Raw genomic sequence first — 27,004 nt, 5'->3', positions numbered from 1 at the left:
AACATTTGCTGTTCTGTATGTTCGATGTTTTCAGCTTTCGCTGAATAGGGGGGTCGATATTAGAACATTCGAAGTTTTGAAACTTCAATGTTCTAATATAGACCTTGTTCCCAAATTTCTGAGGAATTATCTCTCAAAGACTTCCTTTGTTAGAAAACAATCTCATCTGCCTACTTCTAAAAGCAAAAAGGGAGGTACAAGAGCTCCTCAGTCTATGCCCCGTCAGCCCAGAGGTAGCCCTTTCCACACAAGGCAGATAGTCCGACTACCACACTCATCTCAGTCTTGTTCCTCTTTCTCTACATCTTTTCCTGTCTCTTCCAGTTTGGGAAACTATTATTCAAGACTCATGGTTTCTTTCCGTTATCAAAACAAGGGATGTCCCTGTTCAGAATCCATTTGTGGGGATCTTCCCTCGATCAGCATAGAAAGTCTGCCAGGGCATTGTCCTCTGAGGGAATGTAAACTGCTTGGAATGAGAAGTTTGCTTTTGTAACCTGCTCCCATGCCAAAAGATCCAGTCTGCACAGTTGGTAAGATCTGGTGTTCCCCCTGCTTATGTACCACATCTGTTGTGTTGTCGGTGAGCACTCTTACTGGACCTGTTTTCCAAGAAAAAGAGAAAATCTGCAGGGCCTGTATCAGTGCCCTAATCTCCTTTAGACTGATGTATTCTGATCTTAGATTTGTAAGCCATTGCTTCTGAAGTTTCAGGTTGCCTGTCCATGCTCCCCGTGCACCATCTGATGTGCTTGTATGCAGCTCCTGTTATGGTGTCTGCAGTTTGAAGGGAAGACCTGGGTTTAGCTTTACCTGTGAGATCCACCACAGTACTTCCCTCTTTAGGAACGGCAAGAGAGGAACTTGTGTGTCCAGAGGATGAGAATGGTGGGTCCAGGTGGATTTCAGGTCTCACTAGCTCTTCTATATGGAGTCTGGCAAAAGGGACCCACAGGGATGGTTGCTTCCATGAATCCCAGTAGTCTAAGGATCTCCCTTGCAGTGCAGGACTGAAGAGGAAGAAAAGGGAGGAAGTAACTGGTTCAGCTTTGCCCCTTTGTCTGGTGTCTATTCTGCACCTCAAGAAAACTTTTTCTTTATTAAATTATCCCGTGTGATACAGACAAACATCCATGTATACAAATGAAAATAAATCATGGCATCCATGTATACAAATGAAAATAAATCATGGCGGCACAATCTCAGTTGCAAACATTACACCTAACAAACTGTGCAAACAGAACTGTAGCTGCGAACATTATATATCACTTTTAATATATCCAGTTATTGTAGGTCAGCCATTACCTAAGCTCATTCAGATCCTACTTTCTTTTAAACATCGTTCCTGCTCTGCATGTAATGGTGACACATTTCCCATTTTTTCCTGTGTAATTTACTCTTACCTTTTTTTAACATCCCAGTTGTTTTATCTGTTACTTCTAGTAAAGTTGGCTTAGACTTTGATTTCCATTTTCTAGTTATTGCTTTTTTGGCAGTCATCATAATTAGACTTAGCAAAGCCTTACTATGTCTAAGCAATTCCAACTCTGTACCGTGGCTCAAAAAAATAATTTCTCTAGTCACTCAAATTTGCTCACCCAACATCTCCAACAAAGTCTACAGGGAATCTTTAAAGTCAGCCAACTCATTACACTCACAGAAAATATGTCCCCAGTTACAGTAAAACTAGGTCTTAGGTTGTTTTCATTGCAGACTTTCAGACTGATTGTGAAATCCAGGGTCTGAAGTAGGTCCATGGTGAACTTGATGAGAGTCAAGAGTACATACTGAGAAGGAGCCTGTAATAACAGGTCATCTAAATAAGGGAATATCTGGATTCTCTGAGTCCTGCAGTAAGCTATTATTGGGAAAAGGCACTTTGTAAAGACCGTGAGCTGTACAGTCCAAAAGGCAAAGCAGAGAACTGAAAGCATGATGAGCCACTAGAAAATCTCAGAAGTTTCCTGTAGGCAGTGTGAATGGGAATGTGGAAATATGCATCCGTTACATCCAAAGACATCAGGAAGGCTTGAGAAGGATGAATGGAAGTGGAGTTTGAGGGCATGACATCTTGAAACATGGAGAAAGGTGTTGAAAGTGGAGATGTACAGAACAGGTTTCCAGTCTCCTCCTTTTCTTGGGATGAGAAAGTCTGGAAAAGAACCCTTTTCCCACATACTGTGCAGGCATCAGTTCTACCGTGCCTTGTTCTTGCAAGGTTTGAGTTATGTACCTCATTTTGTGGAGGCAGAGGGATGCAAATGAAAGGAGGAACTTCTTTCAAGGTCATTCTGTATATCCCTTTTGGATGACAGAAAGCACCCATTTGTCTGAAGTGATTATCCACGTTTTTGAGAGATGAAACGAGCCTTTTGAATAGTGGTAGGGATGGAATGAAGAATGGGGAGGGGGACAGAAGGCAGTCAGGTGGACTTATTTGGGTAAGAAGGCCTTCCAGATCTACAGTCGGTCAGGTGTGTCCTGGTATCTTTTCCTAGACTATTTTTTGGCCTTATGAGAAGGTCGGGGTTCTCTGCTGGCAAGGGAAGTGGGTTTTGCAGGATAATTCCTTTGCTATCTTGGTACAGAATTAATAAAAATCTGTTTGCAGTCCGTTGTAATTTAACCTTGTTCTTGCAATTGTTTTGAAAAGATTAGTGGTATCTCAATCAAACAAAAGGTCCTTGTCTAAAAGGCAGTCTAAGTTTAGCCTTAATACCTTCTGGAATGGGCTGAGAACGCAACCATGCACATACCTACTGATTACAGAATCTGTAGCAGCTGCCCTGGAGGAAGCATATACTGCATTATAGCTGCATTTAATGCTGTGTCTAGCTACCTTGAAAGACTGCCACCAAAGATGCAGTCTGTTTACTATTAGGTTCCTAAGAGGAGAACAAGTTTTTTTATTTTCTTAAATGGCTCTGAATACACACTAAATATTTAGTCATTTGAGTCTGACAATTCAGAGCTCTAAAGGCCAGAGTGGAGGATGTATAAACCTTTTCCCCAATTTATCCTTATTGTCTTTATCTGAAGGAAGAGCATTGGCGAAGGCAGTAACTTCAAAGGCTTGTCTGTAGACAATGAAAACATAGAAGGGTCTGCCACAGGGTTTTTGCACAGAAATTTCAAGTCCTCAGGTACCTTGTAAAACTTAATAGGCCTTTTAGGTGATGGTGGCTGGGAGTTTGACACAGTGGAAGTGGAAGCAAAAGCATCCAGGAGAGCCTCTAGAACAGGAGGTACAGGAACAGGGGTGTCTACTTCTAAGAGGTTACAGTACATCTGTAAAACTCTGGAAATCTGTTCCACTCAAATTACTTCATTATATTAATAACTGTTTCTGCAAAAGAAGCTTCTTCCACAGGGGAGTCGGTTGAAAGGGACTTCTCCTCATCTGAGGCCACCTGACTGAATCATTTGGTTGAGAATATACGGAGACATAACATGTCATATTATAAAAGTAACATACAGATAACCTACAAACTAGACAGCAAACACAGAAACAGGTATGAAAACTAGTACACAGGAGAGGTGCATTCTGCTGTGCCACATGTTGGCTGGTTTTGTAGTTTAGAGACATGGTTTGAGGAGGGTCTGGGATGTGGATGTGCAGGACATTAGGCAGAAAGGAAATGGAAGTGAAAGAGTTCAGAAAGATGCAAAGTAAACTGAAGTGAGGTGACGGACACAAATACCAGACGGCAGGAAGGGGACTTGAGCTGAGGCAGTGGCATGGAAACAGGGAACAGCCAGGGACAGACAGAGTTAGCAAGAGGGACAGGTAGAGAAGGCAGGGCAGGAACCAAAACAGCGGCAGCATGTTTGCAGAGGACGGAAGCACTAAATAAATTTGATTCAAATTCATTATTTGCTTGGCTGTTAGTGTTTGGTTTAGTTAGTGAAGAATAGAGAAGAAATGGGACCAGTCTAATAATGGACTTACCTGTGTTTGGGCCAGGCCTTGACCTAATCAGTGTGTATCCCTGTGCTGATGCTACGACCTATGCCCTGTACTGCAAGGTGGACTTTCCAGGCAGTTCCCATGTAAGCATACTGGATAACTGCCATTTTTAGGGCTGTAAGACAAGCCAAAAACTTTTCCCGTTGGGGGTCATGACTGCCAAAGTTACCTCTCTTACACTCATGGAAGATGTTACATTGCGTTTCTCCCACAGATAGCATAGCAAACACCAGTGCAGGACATGACTACTTATGTGGCAATCACATGGACATTTTGTAATGCGGGATTTTATTAATAGTTAGGACCACAGTTCACAATGCAACAGGCAAAAAAGAAACAGGCTAAGGTGAATAGTTTGCTTAAGTATCTGACACATGACCTCACTTCATGGATCAGAATGGTTATGTGAAAGTCCCCCAAAGAAGGGATCTTCCAGAATTTTGCAGAATACAGCTGCTGGTAGAAGGCTAAATCAGCCAGGGACACATTGAAGAAAGGCCTCCATTTCTGATTGCCGCACAGGAAAGTACAGTTGTGTACACTTACAATAAATGTAGATGTTCGAGTGTATTCACTGTTACAGTCATTACATTTGGGTAATCTGCTGGCAGGTTGCCCTCAGTTGGCCTGAATTCTAAAGTCTTGTGTCCTGCGTCGGTTGCATGACGTCAGGTCGTCAGGGGTATAAAACATGCAGCCGATGCCATTTTCTTTAGTTTTTCTTGTCCCTGATGTCAGGTGCCCCCAAAAAGGTAGCAAAAAAAATAAAAATATATATATATATATATATATATATATATATATATATATATATATATATATATATATACACACACATACATCAGTATAAAAACTTTACCTTCATCTACAAGCAAATACACCACATAGGTTGTAGAAGATAGAGAAGGAAAGATAAACTCCAGAATGACAGGGGGATGGCGGGAGGGTAACCTGGACTTCAACAGTGAATACACGAACATCAACATTTATGGTAAGTGTACACAACTGTACTATGTTCTTCGTGTTTCACTGTTGCAGTCATTACATTTGAGTAGAATCCCAAAGCTATGGTTGCGAGGTTGGTGCTAAACAGCATTAGGTGCGGCTATAAGGCCCTGCAGCACTGCAGTGGCAAAGCCTGCCCTGGACTTAGAGTAGAGAGGCAAATGATAATGCTTTGTAAAGGTGTGAACAGAACTCCAAGTAGCAGCCTCTAGAATGTCTTTGGTTGGTACTCCTCTGAGAAAGGCTGCTGCAGTAGCTGCAGCTCTAGTGGAAAGAGAGCCAATGCCCTTGGGCACAGGTTTACCATGGTGTAAGTAGCAGAAACAGATGCAGTGGCTTATCCACTTTGAAATTGTCTGCTTTGAAACAGCCTTTCCTTCTGATCCTGCAGCATATGACACTAGTAATGGCTCAGTTTTTCTTAGAGCTTTAGTCCTGTTCAAGTAGAATCTTAGCTGTCTGTGTACATCCAAGGAATGCAGAATTCTCTCCCCTTTGTTCTGCGGATTTGGATAAAAAGTTGGCAGATGAATTGTTTGGTTAAGAGCCACAATGGAAACCACCTTAGGCATAAAAGTAGGACTTGTTCTCAGAGACACCCTGTCTGGGTAAAATATGATAAAACGCTCTACAGCCATGAGGGCCTGTAGCTCTGAAACTCTTCTTGCTGAAGTAATTGCAAGTAGCAGAGCTGTTTTCCATGACAAGAACTTTATATCAGCAGTAGCAGCTGGTTCAAATGGAGGCAGGGTGAGCTCTTCCAACACATAGTTGAGGTCCCATGCCGGTAATGGTGATCTTCTAGGAGGTCTTAAATTTTTGGCTCCTCTAAGATATTGCTTTAGTAAAGAATGAGAAAAGATTGGTGGCTCTGTATTTTAATGAGCCGAAATGGCAGAGACATGCATTTTGATTGATGAGAAAGATAGGCCTTTGTCAAGCATCTCAGTTAAGTATTGTAATATCCGAGGAATATTTGGTTCCGCTGTTATCAGTTCCTTGTGCTTGATTCCAAGCACAGAATCTCTTCCATTTGTCAGCATAAGATTTTCTAGTACTAGGCCTTCTGGCTTCCAAAATGACATCCACCACAGCTTTACTGAGAGGTGTTGTTTGTATAACTACATGATCAGCCATGCTGCCAGGTTCAGTGTCTGTAGTTGATTGTGCAGGATCCGATTGTTTTGCTGGGACAGTAGTTGAGGTCTTTGAGGTAAGGTCCAAGCTGGGTATTGAGACAAGTTCCTTAGGACTGGGTAGCAGTACTGGTGGGGCCAGTCCGGGGCAATTAGTATCATCTTTGGTTTCTCTTGTCTGACTTTTAGGAGGACCTTGGGGAGAAGAGGCAGAGGAGGAAAGGCGTAAACTGATAGGTTTTTCCAACTGAAGGATAGGGTGTCCACTTTCCATGCTTGTCTGTGATAAGTCCTTGTGCAGAATCTTTTCAATTGATAATTTTGAGGAGAGGCAAATAGAACTATGTCTGGGCTCCCCCATTTCTGTATTATCATGCTGAAGACTTGTGGATTTAGTTTCCACTCGTGAGGATCCATAAGGCTTCAGTTTAAATCGTCTGCCAGTGTATTTTGTTTTCCTGGCAGGAATTGAGCTTGAAGATGTATTTAGCAGGTCAAAGCTGTGTCCCACAGTGCCATGGCTAATCTGCAAATGGGGTATGAGTGTGTGCCTCCTTGCTTGTTTATATACCACATGACTGTGGTGTTGTCCATCTTTACCAGTAGTTGTCCTGGATGAAGTAAGTCCTTGAAGGCTGTTAAGGCATTTTGAACAGCTAGCATCTCTTTCTGGTTGATATGCAGATGCATTTGTTTTGGGGTCCATATGCCCTGAATGCATCTTCCTGCCATGTGGGCCCCCCAGGCATAATCCGATGCGTCTGTTAAGGTTTGGCTGGCAGGGGGGAGAGTGAAGGGCCATCCCATGTTTTGGTGACATACCTTTGCCCACCATAGAAACTCCTGTTGTAGGCAGGGTATGAGAGGAATCATTGCTTCCAGACTGTGAGAATGTTGACTCCATAAACTTTCATATGGAATCAGTAGGATGCAGGATGCCATGAAGTCCAGAGCCTGCAGAATTTGTCTTGCAGATAACTGGGTCTTTGTTGCCATCAGTTTGAAGTAAGTAGTCAGTTGCCTTTGCTTGTCTGGCATGAGGTAAGCCATCTGGGCAGTTGTATTCAAGCTTGCACCCAGGAATGTTATCTTTTGAGAGGGTACCAGTTGTGATTTCTTTTTGTTTATTGTGTACCCTAGGCATGTCAGAAGGCTTTTCACAAACGCCAGATGTCAAAGAAGAATGTCCTTGTTCTCTGCTTGAATGAGACAGTCGTCTAAGTAAGGATATACTTGTATACTTCTTTGTGTGGAAAATGCAATTATTGGTGCCAGGCACTTTGTAAAGACTCTGGGCGCAGTAGATAAGCCAAAGGGCAGTGCAGAGAATTGGTAATGCATTAAGCCAGCCTTGAATCTGAGGTATCTTCTGCACAATTGTCTTATTGGGACATGCAGGTATGCCTCTTTTAGGTCTAATGTCACCAGCCAAGCATTCTTGCCCAGCATGGGCAGAAGCTGCTACAAAGTCAGCATTTTGAATTTTGGAATGTCCAGGTATGTGTTCAAAATCGATAAATCCAGTATTGGCCGCCAGGCCTTGTTCTTTCTGGGTAGCAAGAACAGTCTCGAGTAAAACCCTTTTTCCTGTTCTGGTACTATCTGAATGGCCCCCATATCCATGAGGGACGTAACCTGTTTCTGTGCCTCTGCCCATTGATTTTTTGGCAGATCTGGCCAACCATTTGCCATTGGCAAAGTGGGAAATGGAATCTGTATCCCTGTGATACGATGTTTAGTACCCACTTTTCGTGGATTATTAACTGCCAATTTTGAGCAAAAAGTGCAAATGTTCCCCCTATGGGTGCTGCCAAAAGATAAGTGCTTGGTATAGGCAGAGGGAAGTCATTGGGATTGTTTTCTGTAGGTTTGTGCTTTATCTCCTCCAGATTTGGAGGTGGAAGCGTCTCATTGCTTTGACCTGTATGAATCTTTTGCCTGGTATCTGGAACCCTTAGGGCGTCTGGATTTGCCCCTTTGAGCTCTGTCTGACACAGGAAAGGACCAATTTTTTGTAGGCCAGTGTCTACTGAATCTTGGTGGCTGCACCTGTAAAAAGCCTTTAACAGTTTGCATAGACTTAGCTTTGTCTTCCATTTTCTTTAAAACCTCTTCTGCCTTAATACCAAACAGAGAATCATGCTGTAAAGGTGCATCTAGCAGTTTAGCTTTAACATGATCAGGCAAATTTTGTTCCTTTAACCAGGCATGCCTCCTAATCACAGATCCAGTAACTGTGGCCCTGCAGGAGGCCTCTAAGGAATCAAATCCACATTGCAAAGTATGCTTTCCTACTTGTTCAGCTGCATGCAATAATTCCTGCAATTCTTTATTTTCTGCACATTCTGAAATCAACATCATTTTCTGTTTCAGCAATCCCATAACATGTTGTTGGTACTTAAGCAAATGAAATTGACATTTTAAGGCCCTAACTGCCAAGGATGCAGACGTAAAAAACCTTTTTCCCCCATCTGTCCAGTGCCCTTGAATCTCTGCCAGAGGGGGTAGGATTTTTTGCCGTTGAGACCTTAACTCCCTTTGGACCCTGTGAAATGAATTCAGGATCAGCAGCAGGGTTTCTAAATACAAATTTATGTGAGTCAGGGACCCTGTAATATCTGTCAGGCTTACTGGGAGCCGGAGGTAAGGAGTCAGGGGTCAAACCTGACTCTGAAAACACATCATCCACAATGTCTAGGACAGGGGGAATGGCTAAAGGCCTGTGCTGAGGGAGAAGAAGGAAATCCCTGAGCCTCTTTTTTAATTCTGAGAAGTCTTGACTCTCCCAGTGAAAATGCTCCCTCAAAGTATGCAATGTTTCTCCAAATGAATAATCCTCAGGAGGAGATGCAGATGGAATAGACTCCTCAGCATCAGAATCCTCATATGGAGGAATAGATAATTCCTGATCAGAAGAAATAGAAACCTGATCTGAAGATTCATAGTCAGTGTCTTGCCTAGGCCTCTTATCTGGAGGGGGATGGGTACCCCTGATAAAGGTAATAAGGTCTTCAGCCATTTGATCTGTTTTTTAAGCATAGAGGCCTGTGCACTTGGCTCATGTGTCAGTTTTTTAGTTTTAGAAGTTGCTTTTGTTTTTGGTTTTGCAGCTGTTGTTGGTTTGATATACAAATGTTGAGGTCTGAATACATCCTCAGAATGGTTCCGGACCCATCTGAGGGAGATCCATCCATCGGTCCAATACCTTGAGTATCTTGCGGCATGCCGGACTCCACATGGGTGTCGGTAGTGGCCTGCGACTCGAAGGTAGATGGTATCAGGGGCTGCGAAAGCGCCTCACTGAGTACCGGCGAACTGGCGACTGGCTTAGGAGAAGCTTTGTCATCAGTTTTGGATCTCGACTGCCTTTCTCTGTCCTTTTCTTTGTGTTTTTTATGTACTCCGGTAGTCACATTGCTATCCAACAACATTTCTGGGTAGTTAAATCTGTTTCCAAAATACTTTGAAGCAAAAAATATACTGACACTTAATAGTGCGTTGGTTAAATCTAGCACAAAACTGACAGCCAGTCACGTTGTGATCAGGGCCTAGGCAAGGAATACAGTATAAATGGAAATCCTTATGAGGTATTTGCTTTCCACAAGTAATACAATTATTAACTTTTTCTGACATTGGTAAAAAGCAAGAAAAAAGTTTCACCAATGGGGTTACTTAGCTTTAGTGAAGACTTTGGTTCTGAAACTCAAACACGAATATTTCAGTAGTCGGGCGACCGGCACTTGCGAAATGCTTCTGCTTCGGGCACCGCGTGGCAAGAAAGACTGGAGAAAATGGCGTCAGCTGCATGTTTTATACCCCTGACATCATGGAAGAGAAGACAGGAACCGACGCAGGACCCAAGACTTTGGAATTCAGGCCGACTGAGGGCAACCTGCCAGCAGATTACCCAAATGTAATGACTGCAACCGTGAAACACGAAGAACATCAGCTTCATAATAGAATAATTTTAAAGAAGAAATAAAAGAAACATTCTAACAAGTTATGCTTTTTCCTTAATTGACAAAGCATTTTTGTTTTTACCTTCAGGTGGCTCTGACATAGGTGGATCAAGGCAGTACATGTGATAGCCACGGTCACAGTCGTCACAAAACAGCAGTTGATCCTAAAGACAGATGCATCATTAATATTAATCTGGAAACAAACGGATACTGTTATCTGCAGTGTTAACTTGAAAAAAATTACACCGTTGTGCAAGTAGCACACCCTATTTTCAGGAACCAATCAAAACTAAAATCACGGTTTACTCTATTAACTAACATTCACACTGAAAATGACTAATAAAGGGGGAAGAAAAATACAGAAAGACAAACCTTACTAAAACAGTAAACAAAAATAAAGCAATCAACATCAAAACAACATATATCTGGAATGCCTGAAGTTACTGTATTAAACTGTAAAGTTAGTACAAAGCAACTAAAATATGCATGTATCTAACAAACTTTCTAAAGAAATGTCTCAGCATCATTGCTCAAGAAATCTGTACAAAAATATTAAGGGGATAAAGGGCCAAAAATCAGGAACAGATTTTAAATATTGCTCTTGTACATTTTGAAAGGTGCTAGAATAGTATTAACTTGCATTGTTTGAAGGATATGAAGTTTGAAACACAAATGTCTGTCATTTAATGACTGTATTCACTAATTATGTGCCAAGAAAACCACAAGTTTTACTGGGAACAGACCATAAATATGAGCAAAATCTGGACATTTTGTGAAATTTTTGACAGCTGACAGGCATGATTTTAACTAAAACTTCTAAACTCTAGATAGCTACTGTACTTCAATATGAAATGTAGTTTTGCCTGAGGAAAAATAGGAAAATGAACTTGACTGACTGCCTCAATGTCTTAAAACAACAGACTGAAAAATCACTCACTGTGAAGTGACCACTTCACAACTGCTAATAAAGCAGAACTGAAATTAACATTTTACCTGGTTCATGAAAGCTGCTCTAAGCATGGTGTACAGATACCAAAGGAGAAAAGATGTTGGAAGGACATCTTACAATTCATAAGTGAATAAATGACAAAACTGCTGAGATTTGTACTGCTGATAAATATAATAAACTTATTTGCATAACAAAAAAAATGACCTCACCCAAGTAAATGAATGAAGCCAGCCATAAGTGAAATCCATCTGACTGCTAAACCACATGGAAAGTGTCACACAGTTCTTGGTTTTATGTCCTGTTTACAGAATGGCATTTACCATTTTTAAGCATCTGCAAAATATATTCTAATTTTTAGGTACATGTGAAAAAAGTATGTTACTGTAAATCTTGTTAGCTAATCCAGAAATCAACAGCAATGCAAAAGTATACAGAATGGCACTCATAGTACATAGCAAGTGAATGCATAAGCGGTTTGTCAAAAATCCTATTAAATAGACCAAATATATAGAATTATTTATTGTGAGCATCTCTTACTGGATTTCTGCTAAATAAGTCTTAAATTGAGCTTAAGGTTAAAGAAGAGTTAATACAAAAACAGTTTTATGTTTATGCGCCAAGTAAATGCCACACTTAGGCTTCTGCGCCATCTCTTCCAACATCCTCTCAACCCCTAATGCAGCGGTGTGACAGGCTGACCAGAGAATTGGATAGTAGGTTATTTTTCAGGAGGTACTGCATTAGTAGCACCATCCTGTAGGAGCAGGAGTTGATGAGGTAAACCAATCAGTGAGAATTGTAAGTAATGCAATAAAAGAGAGGTAATGCTTTTGGGTTTAATGGTTAACAAAATGGTACAAAACAAAAAGAACTTCAAAGCTAATGACCTAATCAATGCACTAAATTGCACTAATTGGACTCCCCTAACAACTATCTCTAGACGAAGTTGTGCAATACTTTAACTTAACTTTCCGTAAAATCCTAAACGAGTATGCACCCTTTTGAACCATTAGAGTCAAAACTAACTACACCCCTTAGCTAACAAAAGATACTAAAAACTATAATGAAAGATAGGGACAAAGCCTGGTTACAATTTCATAAACACAAAACCACTACCTTGAAACTAAACTATTTAGAACTCCGCAACAAAGCCAAAAAACAAATTAAACTAGACAAAACTAATTACTATAAAACCATGCAAGAAAAACATGCTCATAACCCTCAAAAATTCTGGGCCACAATAAATAGTTTACTACACCCTGGAAAATCTACCACTCCTACCCCTGTATTACCAAATAACCATGATAACACCCCCACACAATTTAACAAATTCTTTACTGAAACAGTGCAAGCCCTGGCCAACACCCAAAATTGTACTGCCAACCTCATAACAGCCACCCCTATCCACCTCAATAGACAGAACAATTCCTCTAGCTTTTTCCTGCATACAGTGCCTACTAAAACTACTACTAAACTCCTGAAAAAAAATTAAACCAACCATACTGGCAGCTGACAAACTTTCAGCCGACCTTCATTCAGATATCAGCTGAGGCTGTAGCCTATCCAGTATCCATTCTCATAAATAGGTCAATATCAGAATGTAAAGTACCCACCTTGTGGAAAATATCACATTATTCCACTCCACAAAGGAGGTAAATCCCTAGAGCTCACCAACTACCGCCCAATAGCAATTCTATTACCTTTACCAAAAACATTAGTTCACTCTCAACTAATGCAGTACTTGCTGAAAAATACCCTACTATCCAATTCTCAGCACGGCTTTAGACCTTCCCATAATAGCACCACCACAGCACTACTCTCATTTACCAACATAGTCAATCACCATAGAAACAAGGGACTATTCATATCCTCCATATTCTTAGACTTATCTAAAGCCTTCGACATGGTAAACCATAGCATGCTTCTCGAAATTCTATCTACCCTTAACATAAACTCCTCCGTTACATCATGATTTAATAGCTACTTATCAGGCTGTCAGCAAGCAGTGCTATGGCATGAACAATTGTCCTCCCTACTACCAGTATCCATAGGTGTCCCTCAAGGATCCATCCTTGGTCCTTTGCTATTCTCCCTATTTACAAATCAGATAGCTACATCCTCACTCTCTGCCACTGTAGTGCGATACGCAGACAACACCACCACTATAAGTGCTGCCCCCACGTTAAATGAACTGCAAACCATAACTCAAAATAACTTTGCATTAGCTGAAGCATGGTTCACTAACATCAAACTTATGCTTAATCCCAAAAAAAAAAACAACCCAATTCTCTTCGGCCCTGGTAGACCTCCTCCTCTAAGCAATGACTTCACCATAAACTCCAAAGATAACATCAAAATCACCCCAACAACACACACAAAACTGCTAGGTGTAGCAATCGATAACCTCAGATTTGACATACACAGCCCAAACAATCAAGAAAGTAAACAAAAAGCTTGGTCTCCATTATAGGAACAAACCATTCTTGACCAAGAATACCAAATCCACAATTGCAAGAACTCATCTCTTATCTATCCTCCTTTATGCCTCCCCTATATTGACAAATCTTCACCACACCGAATTTAACAAAATAGAATCATGCTACAACAAGATTGCCAAGGTCACTACGATGCCTCTCATAGATCCTATCACTGTCTTAACCCTCAGGCAGCTCAAAAGGCTTGAGCTGCCTCAACTACTGCTACTTAACTCTCAACAGCACATAAACTTTACTACTTGCCTGACAAAACCCCAGCACTACAGTATCTAATTCAGCCCTACACCACCATCAGAACCTTAAGATGGAGAAACGAAAACCTTATAAATGTCATCAAACACAAAAATGATGCTGGTAAATCTCTCTCTGCCTGTACTACAGCTAGAATCCGGAAATGAATCCCAAACCACTTAACTTCTACAACCCCTGCTTTCCAATTTTTAAAAAACTCTTCAAAACCCACTATTCAAACAACTGGCTTTGCTCTTGTAACTCCCCAGGTTAATCCATACCTCTGCACTGTTCCAAGAATTCTGCTAAGGATCACCTGTTTGCTCATCTTTTTCCCTGGGTTTACCTTTTCTACTGCAATCATAAGGACTTTTCAAAATGCACTCCTATCTTAGTACACAAAGAAAAAGAAGAAAAAAAACATTTTTGTATAATGCATATATTCTTTACAACAAGAAACTGTGAATATTTGCTTATTACGTGATGAAATGTAGTTTTGTAATCTCGCCAGGCCTCTGTTGAAAATGGACCTGTGTCCAGTCGGACTTTCCCGGTTATCAGGTGTACTCTCCAGTCCAACTGGCGAATCTGGGCATTTTGAGGCAATGTTACAACTGCCTCATGTACACAGACAACCCCCTCCTCCTACCACCAAACACTAATACATGCGAGAGATGCAATTATACAGCCAAACTGGAGGCTAAGCTCTCTCAACACAAGACTGGATCAGAGAGTCAAGAGGAGAAGGGAAATACTTGCATCACACCACCAGTCTCACATAGACCCATTAAACCAGCACCGGCAAAAAAACACACAAATACATAAAAACATACTCGGAGGCTCTAAATAAAAATCTGCAAAACCAACAGAGACCTGCAAAGCAAACATCCACGCAACCTCCACCCCCCCCAACACAAACTATGAAACACATGCTTCACAAAACCAGTGTGCCTTGCAATCACAGCCCTTAAGGCAAAATAACATACCCAACATACTAGTGATAGGTGACTATATAGTCAGGCACACTGACGTCCCACTCACTAGGCTGAATAAGGAGAAGGTTACTGTTAGCTGCCTGTTGGGTGCCAGCATCCGCCACATAATACAAGCACTCAGGTCACTCCAGAACAAGTACAAATATGACTCTGTCATTGTCCACATTGGTGTGAATGACCTAAGCCGTACCTCCCTGGACTACATGAAGAGAGACATGGAAGAGCTCTCTGATCACGAAGCCCAGGCCGGTATGACCCTGACCCTGAGTAGCATCCTACCCTCACCAAGAATGATACCACGGTATAAAGAAAAAATTCTCGATTTCAACAATTGGCTAAATTTCTGGTGTCATTCAAAGGGGATCCAGTGTCTGTCTGCCTGAGATGACATGCTCGACAAGCCACGCTGCTTTGCTAAAGACAGCTTGCACCTGTCACCCTTAGGCTTTCGAATACTGGCCAAGGCTCTTGCCACCCCCGTAGTGCCTTTTTTAGGAAAGGCTCAAAAGAAAATCCCACCACAGTAAATAGCACAAGTAACAAAAAACTGAGGGTAATGCTACTCAATGCCAGAAGTCTAAACCTCAAAATGCACGCACTCGAGGCACTCCTCAGTATGGAGAAAATCGATATATGTGCAGTAACAGAAACCTGGTTTAAGGCTCCAGAGGGCACCCCAGCAGTACCAGGCTACAACTCATACCATTCATTTCGGCCACAGAACTCAAACCGAAATACAAAAGACGGAGGCATATCCATATTCATCAAGGATACCCCACAACTCCAGGTTAGTGGCACAGCACGATACTTCAGAGATCATCCACGTGCAACTAACAACGGGCAAAACTGCAATTCAAATTGTAGCTTGCTACATATCACCCACCATGTCCCAGGAACCCAATTCCGCGTTTCTGGAAATACTGGGAAACATAAAGGTCCTACCAAACACCCTAATATTAGGTGATTTCAATTACCCAAACATTAACTGGGAGAAGTACTAACTCCCTTTCCCAACATTTCCTAGAATTTATAAACTCAAACGCCCTGGATCAACTGGTGAACAGTCCCACCAGAGGTGACAACATATTGGACCTGGTCATCACCAATATGGACAACCGGTGTTCCACACTGTAGGTCAACCCCTCACTGGTTAGATCTGACCATAAAGAAATCACTTTGGATATCCCCATTCCGCCCCGACCCCCGGACAAAAAAACCACCGTGAAAAACTTTTCAAAAGCAAACGTCAGGTTACTTAAGACAGAGGTGGAAAGTTTCAAAGCCCCCATGCTGAAGGATAACACTGTCCAAGCTGCAAAATCCTTTACTAATGCATTCTTATGGGCACATACAAGAATGCATGGATCATGCCATTCCAAGCAAAACCAAGACTCACTCCTCCAAGAAAAGGAAACCAGTCTGGTGGACTCCTGCCATAAACAAGCTATACAACAGAAGGAGGAAACTAGTACAGAAGAGAGTAAAATCCCAAGAAGGGAAGACATCCCTGATCAGTATCAGCAAGAAACTACGATCCTTCATAAAATCATCCAAGGCGAGCTTTGAAAGAAAAATTGCCAAGGACTCCAAAGATAACCACAAGGCATTCTTTAGCTATGTCAAGAATCTAAGTGGCAATGTTCAGATCCGCTCGTAGTTGGTGCAGAATGGCACAAAATACACTGAACCAACCGATATTGCCAACATCCTGGCAGACATATTCAGTGCAAACTTAACCCCCCTCTCACCCCCAAAAGGGCCCATAATCATACCAGAAGAATGTAGAGTCCCTGAAATCACAGACAATCAGGTTAAAACAGCCCTCTCCAAAGCCAAAAACACAGCATCAATGGAACTGGACTGTGTCCCAGGCTGCGTCCTACACGAGCTCAAAGACGAACTAACCCCTCACCTAAACACACTGTTCAAACTTAGTCATCCACAGGCTACGTACCCACAGAGTGGCGCACAGCAACGGTTATTCTGCTCTACAAAGGTGGAGCCACAACAGACCCTGTGAACTATCACCCTATAAGCCTGACTAGCTTGGTCTGCAAGGCTATGGAGTGCATAGTACAGTTGTGTACACTTACCATAAATGTAGATGTTCGAGTGTATTCACTGTTGCAGTCATTACACTTGGGAAATCCTGCTGGCAGGTTGCCCTCAGTCGACCTGAATTCCAAAGTCCTGGGTCCTGCCATCAGCTGCTGTCGCCCCTTCCCTGATGTCAGGTCGTCAGGGGTATAAAAGATGCAGCAGATGCCATTTTCTTTAGTTTTTCTTGCCCCAGATGGCAGGTGCCCCCTAAAAGGGTAGCCAAAATATACATATACACAGATATATATATATATATATATATGAAAATACATGCACCAATATAAACTTTACCTTCATCTACAAGCAAATACACCACATAGGTTGTATAAATTAGAGAAGGAAAGATGGGTTCCATCAGAAAAAAGGGGGATGGCGGATGGTTAACCTGGACTGCAACAGTGAATACACTCGAACATCTACATTTATGATAAGTGTACACAACTGTACTATGTTCTTCGTGTTTCACTGTTGTAGTCATTACATTTGGGTAGAGTCCCAAAGCTATGGATGGGAGGCTGGAGCTAAACAGCATTAGGAGCGGCTATGAGCGCCTGCAGATGATGGTGCTTTGTAAATGTGTGCACTGAACTCCAAGTGGCAGCCTAAAAAATGTCCTTGGTTGGTACTCCCCTGAGAAAGGCAGCTGAAATGGCTGCAGCTCTGGTTGAATGTGGCTTAATGCCCTTAGGCACTGGCTTGCCATGGTGTAAGTAGCAAAAACAAATGCAGTGGCCTATCCACTTTGAAATAGTCTGCTTCGAGATAGCCTTCCCCTGTGATCCTGCAGCATATATGCCACTAGTAATTGCTCTGTCTTTCTGAAAACTTTGGTTCTGTTCAAGTAGAATCTAAGTTGTCTGTGTACGTCCAAAGAATGCAGAATTCTCTCCCCCTTGTTCCGTGGATTTGGATAAAAAGTTGGCAGATGAATAGTTTGGTTAAGAGCCACACTGGACACCAACTTAGGCATAAATGTTGGGTTTGTCCTCAGAGAGACCCTGTCTGGATAAAAAAAATGATAAAAGGTTCCACAGCAATGAGTGCCTGTAGCTCTGAAACTAGTCTTGCAGAAGTTATTGCTAGGAGCAGAGCTGTTTTCCAAGATAAAAACTTTATATCAGCAGTAGCAGCTGGCTCAAAAGGAGGCAGGGTGAGTTTTTCCAAGACATAGTTGAGGTCCCATGCAGGCATTGGTGATCTCCTTGGAGGCCTTAAATTTTTGGCTCCTCTGAGGTACTGTTTTAATAAGGGATAAGAAATGATTGGTGGCTCTGTATTATAATGAGCTGAAATGGCAGAGGCATGAATTTTAATAGATGAAAAAGATAGGCCTTTGTCCAGCATCTCAGTTAAGTATTGCAAAATCTGAGGAATATTTGGCACAGCTGTATCAGTTCCTTGTGCCTGTTTCCCAGCACAGAATCGCTTCCATTTTCCAGCATAAGATTTTCTTGTACTAGGCCTTCTGGCCTCCAAAATGACATCCATCACAGCTTTACTGAGAGGTGTGTTTTGTATGACTACATTATCCGCCATGCTGCCAGGTTTATAAAGTCCTGAGCTGGCTGTGCAGGATCTGATTGTTTTGCTGGGACAATAGATGAGGTATTTGAGGTAAGGTCCAAGCTGGGCATTGAGACAAGTTCTTTAGGATTGGAAACCAGTACTGGTCGGGCCAGTCTGGGGCAATCAGTATCATTTTTGGCTTCTCCTGTCTGACCTTTAGGAGTACCTTGGGGAGGAGAGGCAGTGGGGGAAAGGCATATACTGATAGGTTTTACCAACTGAAAGACAGGACGTCCACTTTCCATGCTTGCCTGTGATAAGTCGTTGTGCAGAATCTTTTTAGTTGGTAGTTGTGAGGGGAGGAAAATAGATCTATGTCTGGGCATCCCCATTTCCTTGTTATCATGATGAAGATTTGTGGATCCAGCTGCCACTCGTGGGGATCCATGAGGTTTCTGCTTAGCTCGTCAGAGTATTTTTCCTTCCTGGCAGGAATTGTGCCTGCAGATGTACTTGGTAAGTCAATGCTGTGTCCCACAAAGTCATGGCTAGTCTGCAAAGGGGGTAAGAATGCGTGCCCCCCTGCTTGTTTATATACCACATGACTGTGGTGTTGTCTGTCTTTATTAGTAGTTGTCCCGGATGAAGTAGGTCCTTGAAGGCTGTCAGGGCATTCTGAACAGCTAGCATCTCTTTTTGATTGATATGCAGATGCATTTGAGTCGAGGACCATGTGCCCTGAATACATCTTCCTGCCATGTGAGCCCCCCAGGCATAATCTGATGCATCTGTTGTTAGTGTCTGCCTGGCTGGGGGTAATGTCAATGGCTGTCCCTTGTTTTGGTGACAAGCCCTTGCCCACCATCGAAACTTCTGTTGTAGGCATGGAATGAGAGCAAAAATTATTTCCTGGCTGTGACAATGTTGAGACCAAACACTTTTTAGGTACCATTGAAGTTTCCTCATATGCAGTCTTGCATATGGAATTAGAAGAATGCAGGATGCCAAGAAGCCCAAAACCTGCACAATTTTTCTTGCAGATAACTGGGCCTTTGTTGCCAACATTTTGAAATAGGTAGTCAGTTGCCTTTGTTTGTCTGGCGAGATAAGCCATCTGGGCAGTTGTATTTACGCTTGCACCCAGGAATATTATCTCTTGAGAGGGTACTAGTTTTAATTTATTTTTGTTGACTGTGTACCCTAGGCATGTTAGAAGTCTTCTCACAAATGCCAGATGCTGTAGAAGTATGTCCTTGTTCTCTGCTTGAATTAGACAGTAGTCCAAGTAAGGATATATTTGTATTCCTCTTTGTTTGCAGAATGCAATTACTGGTGGCCATGCACTTTGTAAAAACCCTGGGCGCTGTAGATAAGCCAAGGGCAGTGCAGAGAATTGGTAATGCATTGCGCCAGCCTTGATTCTGAGGTATCTTCTGCCTAATTATCTGATTGGGACATGCAGGTATGCCTCTTTTAGGTCTAGAGTCACCAGCCAAGTGTCCTTGCCCAGCATGGGCAGAAGCTGCTGCAAAGTCATCATCTTGAATTTTGGTATATGCAGGAATGTGTTCAGAATAGATAGGTCCAGTATTGGTCTCAAGGTTTTGCCCTTTCTGGGTACCAAGAACAGTATTGAGTAAAATCCTTGTCCCTGCTCTTGCTCTGGTACTTGTTGAATGGCCCCCATATCCATGAGGGATGAGACTTGTTTTTGTGCCTCTGCCCATTGATTTTTTGGCATTTCTGGCCAGCCATTTGCCATTGGCAGGGTATGGAAATGGAACTTGTAACCTTGTGATACGATATTTAGAACCCACTTGTCCTGGGTTATAATGTGCCAATTTTGAGAAAAAAGTGCAAATTTTACACCTAAGGGTGCTGCCAGGAGATAAGTGATTGGTGCATGCAGGGGGAAATCATTGGGACTGTTTCGTGTAAGGTTGTGATTTGTCTTCTCCAACTTTGGAGGTAGAAGCACCCCACTGCTTTGACCTGTAGGAACCTTGCTCCTGGGATCTGCCTCTAGGGTGTCTGGATCTGCCCCTTTGTGGTCTGTCTGACACAGGAAAGAACCAATTCTTTGTAGGCCAGTGTGTACTAACCCTAGGTGGCTGTACTTGTAAAAAATCTTTGACAGTTTGCATAGATTTAGCTTTGTCCTCCATTTTCTTTAACACCTCCTCTGCCTTAACACCTACCAAAGTATCATGCTGTAAAGGTGCATCTAATAATTTAACTTTGACATGATCAGGCAGATTTTGTTCCTTTAACCAAGCATGCCTCCTAATTACAGAACCCATAACTGCGGCCCTGCAAGAGGCCTCCAAAGAATCAAAACCACATTGCAAAGTATGCTTTCCAACTTGTTCAGCTGCATGCAATAAATCCTGCATTTCCTTGTTTTCTGCACATTCAGAGTTTAATAACATTTTCTGTTTAAGCAATACCATGACATGCTGCTGATATTTGAGCATAGGAAACTGACAGTTTAAGGCCCTTATAGTCAAGGTAGCAGATGTGTAAATTTTTTATCCCCCATCTATCCAGTGCCCTAGAATCCCTGGCAGAGGGGGTAGGGTTTTTTGCAGCCAAATCCTTAACACCTTTAGGACCCTGTGAATTAGTTTCTGGGTCTGCAGCAGGGTTTTTAAAAAGGAATTTATGAGAGTCAGGAACCCTGTAATATCTGTCAGGCTTAACAGGAGCTGGAGGTAAGGAGTCAGGGGTAAGACTAGACTCCGAAAACACATCATCTGCAATATCTAGCACAGGTGGAATGGCTAGTGGCCTGTGTTGAGGTAGTAAAAGGAAATCCCTGAGCCTCTTTTTAGATTCTGAAAAATCTTGGCTCTCCCAGTGGAAATGCTCCCTCATGGTATGCAAGGTTTCCCCAAAAGAATGGTCCTCTGGAGGAGAAGCTGAAGGTATAGATTCTTCAGCATCAGAATCCTCATAGGGGGGAAGAGAATATTCCTGATCAGAAGAGGAATCAGAAAAAATAGAAACCTGATCTGAAGATTCATAGTCAGTCTCTTGCCTAGGCCTCTTATCAGGAGGGGGATGGGAACCCCTGATCAAGGTAATCAAGTCTTCGGCCATTTTGAGCATCTGTTTTTGGGCATAGAAACCTGTCCACGTGGCTCTTGAGTTTGTTTCTTTGCTTTGGAAGGTGCTTTAGTCTTTGCCTTTGAAGCTGAAGTCGGTTTAATGTAAAGATGTTTAGGTCTGAATACACCATCAGAAGCCGGTGCCTGCTCAGCGGCTCCGGACCCATTTGAAGGAATAGTATCAGAGGCTCCAACACCTTAAGTTTCCAGCAGCATGGCCGACTCCACGTGGTAGTCGGTAGCGGCCTGCGACTCTAAAGTAGCGGGCGTCAGGGGCTGCGAAAGCACCTCATTGAGAACTGGTGAACGGCTTAGGAGAAGCTTCGTCATCGGTTTTGGGCCTCAGTTGTCTATCTCTCTCCTTTTCTTTGTGTTTTTTGTGAACTCCGGTAGTTGGATGGCTATCCGACGACATTTCTGGATAATTAAACCGGCGTCCAAAATAGTTTAAAGCAAAATCATACAGACGCTTAATAGTGCGTTGGTTAAATCTAGCACAAAACCGACAACCAGAAACATTGTGATCAGGGCCTAGGCAAGGAATACAGTAAGAATGAAAATCCTTATGCAGGTATTTGCTTTCCACAAGAAATACAATTATTTACTTTTTTGGACATCAATCTGGAGCAAGAAAAAAAGTTTCCCCAACGGGGTACTTAGCTTTATTGAAGACTTCGGATCTGAAACCCGAACACGAAAATCTCAGGAGTCAGCTGACCGGCACTTGCAAACTGCTTCTGCTTTGGGTACCACGCGGCAATAAAGAATCAAGAAAATGTCATCAGCAGCTTCTTTTATACCCCTGACGACCTGACGTCAGGGAGGTGTGACAGCAGCCCACGCAGGACCCAGGACTTTGGAATTCAGGCCGACTGAGGGGCAGGATTACCCAAATATAATGACTGCAACAGTGAAACACGAAGAACATCAGCCCCTAAGGCAAGAGAATGTACCCAACACTTTAGTCATAGATGACTCTATAGTCAGGCACACTGATGTCCCACTCACCAGGCTGAATAAGGAGAAAATTACAGTCAGCTGCCTGTTGGATGTCAGGATGCACCACATAACGCATGCACTCAAGTCACTTCACAACAAGTACAAATACGACTCTGTCATTGTCCATGCTGAAGTGAATGACTTGAGACGTACCTCCCTGGATTACATGAAAAGAGACATGGAAGAGCTCCCGGATCATGTGGCCCAGGCAGGTATGACCCTAGCCCTAAGTATCATCCTGCCTTCGTCCAAAATTATATCACAGTATTAGGACAAAATGATTGACTTCAACAACTGGCTAAGCTTCTGTTGTCATTCAAAGGGAATCCAGTATCTGTCTGCCTGGGAAGACATGATCGACAAACCACGATGTTTTGCCAGAGATGGTCTGCACCTGTCACCCCTGGGATTCAGGTTACTGGCTAAAGCTCTTGCCACCCCTATAGTGCCTTTTTTAGGCAAGCTTCAAAGGAGAAAACCACCACCGTAACAGATACAAGCATTGAAAATCTGAAGGTAATGCTACGCAACGCTAGAAGTCTAAACCTCAAAATGCACTCTCTCGAGGCACTCTTAAAAATGGAGAACATCGATATTTGTGCAGTAACTGAGACCTGGTTCAAGGCTCCGGAGAGCACCCCTGCAATACCAGGCTACAATTCTTACCACACTTTTCGGCCACCAAACCAAGGCCGAAACACTAAAGGTGGAGTGTCCATATTCACAAAGGATATTTACACCTCCAGGCTAGTTGCCCAACACAACGCATCTGAAATTCTCCAGATACAACTAACACTAGGTAAGACTGCAATCCAAATTGTAGCTTGCTACAGATCCCCCACCATGCCCCAAGAGTCTCACTACACCTTTCTAAACATACTGGAAAATATTAAGATACAACCAAGCACCCTAATACTGGGTGATTTCAACTACCCTGCTATTAACTGGGAAAACTACTCGGGTACCAACAACTTTTCCCAATGGTTCTTGAAATTCATAAATTCCAACGCCCTGGATCAACTAATACATTGTCCCACCAGGGGTTCCAATATCCTAGACCTGGTCATTACCATCAAGGGAGATAGATGCTCCACACCAGTGGTCACCCCCTCATTGGTCAGGTCTGACCATAAGCAAATCACCCCTGACATCAACATCCTACCCCCACCCCCCAGTATGGAAACATCCATAAAAAACTTTTCCAAAGCCAACTTCATGCTACTCAAGTCAGAAGTGACAAACTTCATGACACTCATGCAGACAGGATCTGAAAGTTCAACTGCTGAATCCTACACTAAGGCACTGTACGAGCACATCCACTTGTGCATGAATCGTGCCATCCCAAATAGAACAAAGACACTCTCCTCCAAAAAAAGGAAGCCAATCTGGTGGTCCCCTGCCATAAACAAACTATACAACAGAAGGAAGAAACTATTGCAGAAAAGAGGAAAATCCCAAGAAGCAAAAAACTCCTTTACCAGTCTCAGTAAGAAGCTGAGATCACTCATAAAATCCTCCAAAGCTAGTTACGAAAATGAAATTGCCAAAGATTCCAAAGACAACCACAAGGCATTCTATAGTTATGTCAAGAATTTAAATGGCAATGCTCAGATCTGCTCTGAGCTACAACAGAATGGCATTAAATATACGAATCCCAGGGATATTGCCAATATCCTGGCAGATCAATTTAGTGCCAACTTCACCCCCCTTTCACCCCCCCCTAAAGGGCCCATCTCAATACCAAAAGATTGCCAAATTCCGGTAATCACGGCCAAACAGGTAGAAACTGCACTCTCCAAAGTTAAGAATACAGCATCCATGGGACCAGATGACATCCCGGGCTGTGTACTGCATGAACTACAAAATGAACTGGTACCTCACCTAAGTGTCATGTTTAATCATAGCCTCACCTCAGGCTTCGTGCCAACTGAGTGGCGCACAGCTACAGTTATCCCACTCCACAAGGGGGGATCCACCTTGGATCCCGGGAAAGTACAGTTGTGTACACTTACCATAAATGTAGATGTTCGAGTGTATTCACTGTTGCAGTCATCACATTTGGGTTATCTGCTTGCAGTAGCCCTCAGTCAGCCTGATTATCAAAGCATTGGGTCCTGCATCGGCTGCTGTCTTATCTTCCATCATCTCAGGTAGTCAAGGGTATAAAGCATACAGCTGATGCCATTACATGAGTTTTTCTTGCCCCAGATGTCTTATCTTCCATCACCTCAGGTAGTGGGGAACAACTAAATATAACATATATATATATATATATATGCCATTACATCAGTTTTTCTTGCCCCAGATGTCAGGTGGATATATATATATATATATATAAGGTTATACCACTAACAAAAAAGCAAATGCATCAAAAAGCTTTTAAGTATAGTAGAGGAGACTAGAGGTATAGCCAAAAGAAGTCAGAGGTCTGGAGGGAGGGTGATCAGGACTGCAACAGTGAATACACTCAAACATCTACATTTATGGTAAGTGTACACAACTGTACTATTTTCTTCATGCTTCACTGTTGCAGTCATCACATTTGGGTAGATTCCCAAAGCTAAGGATGGGAGGAGGAATTTAGACAGCATTAGGACCAGCTATAAGGTCCTGCAAGACTGCAGTGGCAAAGCCAGCTCTGGATTTATAGAAAATTAGCAAATGGTAATGCTTGGTAAAGTATGTACAGAACTCCAGGTAGCAGCTTCTAGGATGTCTCTGATAGGGACACCTCTGAGAAAGGCTGTAGAGGTAGAAGCAGCCCTGGTTGAATGGGGTCTAATCCCCTGTGGGATAGGTTTTCCATGGTGCTTATAGTAGAAATGAATGCACTAGCCTATCCATTTAGAAATGGTTTGCTTTGAAATAGCCTTCCCCTCTGCCCCTGCAGCAAATGCCACCAGCAGTTGTTCAGATTTCCTTTGAGGTTTAGTCCTGTCCAAGTAAAATCCAAGTTGTCTGTGCACATCTAAGGAGTGCAGTATCCGTTCCCCTTTGTTTTGTGGATTAGAAAAGAAGGTTGGCAAATTAATGGACTGATTAACAGCCACAGTGGATACCACCTTCGGCATAAAAGAGGGGTTGGTCCCTGTCCGCTTGAAAGATGATGAAAGGCTCCACTGCCATAAGGGCCTGTAATTTTGATACCCTTCTTGCTGAAGTGATTGCTAAAAGGAAAGCTGTTTTCCAAGAAAGGAATTTTAACTCTGCAGTTGCAGCTGGCTCAAAAGGAGGAAGGGTGAGTTTTTCCAATACAAAATTAGGTCCCAGGGCTGGAGTTGGGGCTCTCATGGGTGGTCTTAAATTATTGCCCCCTCTGAGGAACTACTTGAGCAGGGGGTGAGAAAACAGGAGTGGATTTGTGTTGTAATGAGCTGAAATGGCTGAGGCGTGAATTTTGATGGAGGAAAAGGAAAGGCCCTTATGAAGCATCTCAGTTAAGTATTGAAGAATCTGAGGACAATTGGGCGCTGCTGTGGCCATCCCTCGAGTTTGGTTCCAGGCATGGAATCTTTTCCATTTTTCAGATTAAGATTTTCTAGTACTAGGCCTCTTTGCCTACAAAATGACATCCAACACTTGTTTACTGAGGGATAGTAACGGAGAGATTAGGTAATTAGCCAGGCTGCCAAGTTCAGGGTTTGAAGCTGGGGGTGCAGAATCTGGCTCTCCTGCTGAGACAGCAGGGTAGGGGTCTAAGGTAGGTGCCATGGGGCCAGCTGTGACACAATGCACAAGAGAGGGTTACCAGTATTGGCGTGGCCAGTCTGGTGCAATCAGTATCATCCTTGGTTTGTTTTGTTTGATATTTAGTAGTACTTTGGAGAGGAGAGGCAGAGGAAGAAAGGCATAAACTGATTGATTTTTCCAGTGGAAGGACAGAGCATCCACTTTCCAAGCTTGTTTGTGGGGAGTCCTTGTGCAGAATTTGTCCAATTGGTAGTACTGGGGGGAGGCAAACAGGTCTATATCTGGGATTCCCCATTTGTTGATCAACATGCTGAAAATCTTTGGTTCCAGTTTCCACTCGTGTGGGTCCATGAGATTTCCGCTTAATTCATCTGCCAGTGTATTTAGTTTTCCAGGCAGGAATTGAGCCTGTAGATGCACTTGGTAGCTCAAGGCTGTGTTCCACAGAGCCATGGCTAGTCTGCAGAGGGGGTAAGAATGGGCACCCCCCCCCTGCTTGTTTATGCACCACACACAGCAGTGTTGTCCATCTCTACCATTAATTGTCCTTGAAGAATGTGGTACTTGAAGGCTGTCAGAGCATTCTGTACAGCTAACATTTCTTTTTGATTGATATGCAGGTGCATTTGACTTGGGTTTCATTTGCCCTGAATGCACTTCCCTGCCAGGTGAGCCCCCCATGCATAGTCTGATGCGTCTGTTGTTAGGGTTTGGGTGGCAGGGGGTAGAGTGAATAGTAGTCCCTTGTTTTGGTGGCAGGCCTCTGCCCACCAAAGGAATTCTAACCGTAGGCAAGGTATGATAGGAATCATTGCATCTAGATCCTGAGAATGTTGACACCATAGGCTTTTTAGATACCATTGTA

At 42.8% G+C, this 27,004-nt stretch overlaps 1 protein-coding gene across 4 annotated transcripts in view; it reads right to left on the bottom strand.

Annotated features, from left to right (window-relative positions):
* Positions 1-27,004, bottom strand: part of DPF2 (double PHD fingers 2) — a 779,856-nt gene that overhangs the window by 220,447 nt on the left and 532,405 nt on the right. For all 4 annotated transcript variants that reach the window (XM_044075795.1, XM_044075796.1, XM_044075797.1 and 1 more), the window contains one exon: positions 10,150-10,231. In XM_044075795.1, the coding sequence (XP_043931730.1) occupies positions 10,150-10,231 (82 nt within the window). The remainder of the gene's footprint in view (positions 1-10,149; positions 10,232-27,004) is intronic.

The sequence above is a fragment of the Protopterus annectens genome, chromosome 6.part1, assembly GCF_019279795.1.
Source record: "Protopterus annectens isolate FY-2018-M chromosome 6.part1, PAN1.0, whole genome shotgun sequence".
NCBI classification, from domain to species: domain Eukaryota; kingdom Metazoa; phylum Chordata; order Ceratodontiformes; family Protopteridae; genus Protopterus; species Protopterus annectens.
Note: the sequence above shows the minus strand (reverse complement) of the source record. Positions and strands in the feature narration are given on the sequence as shown.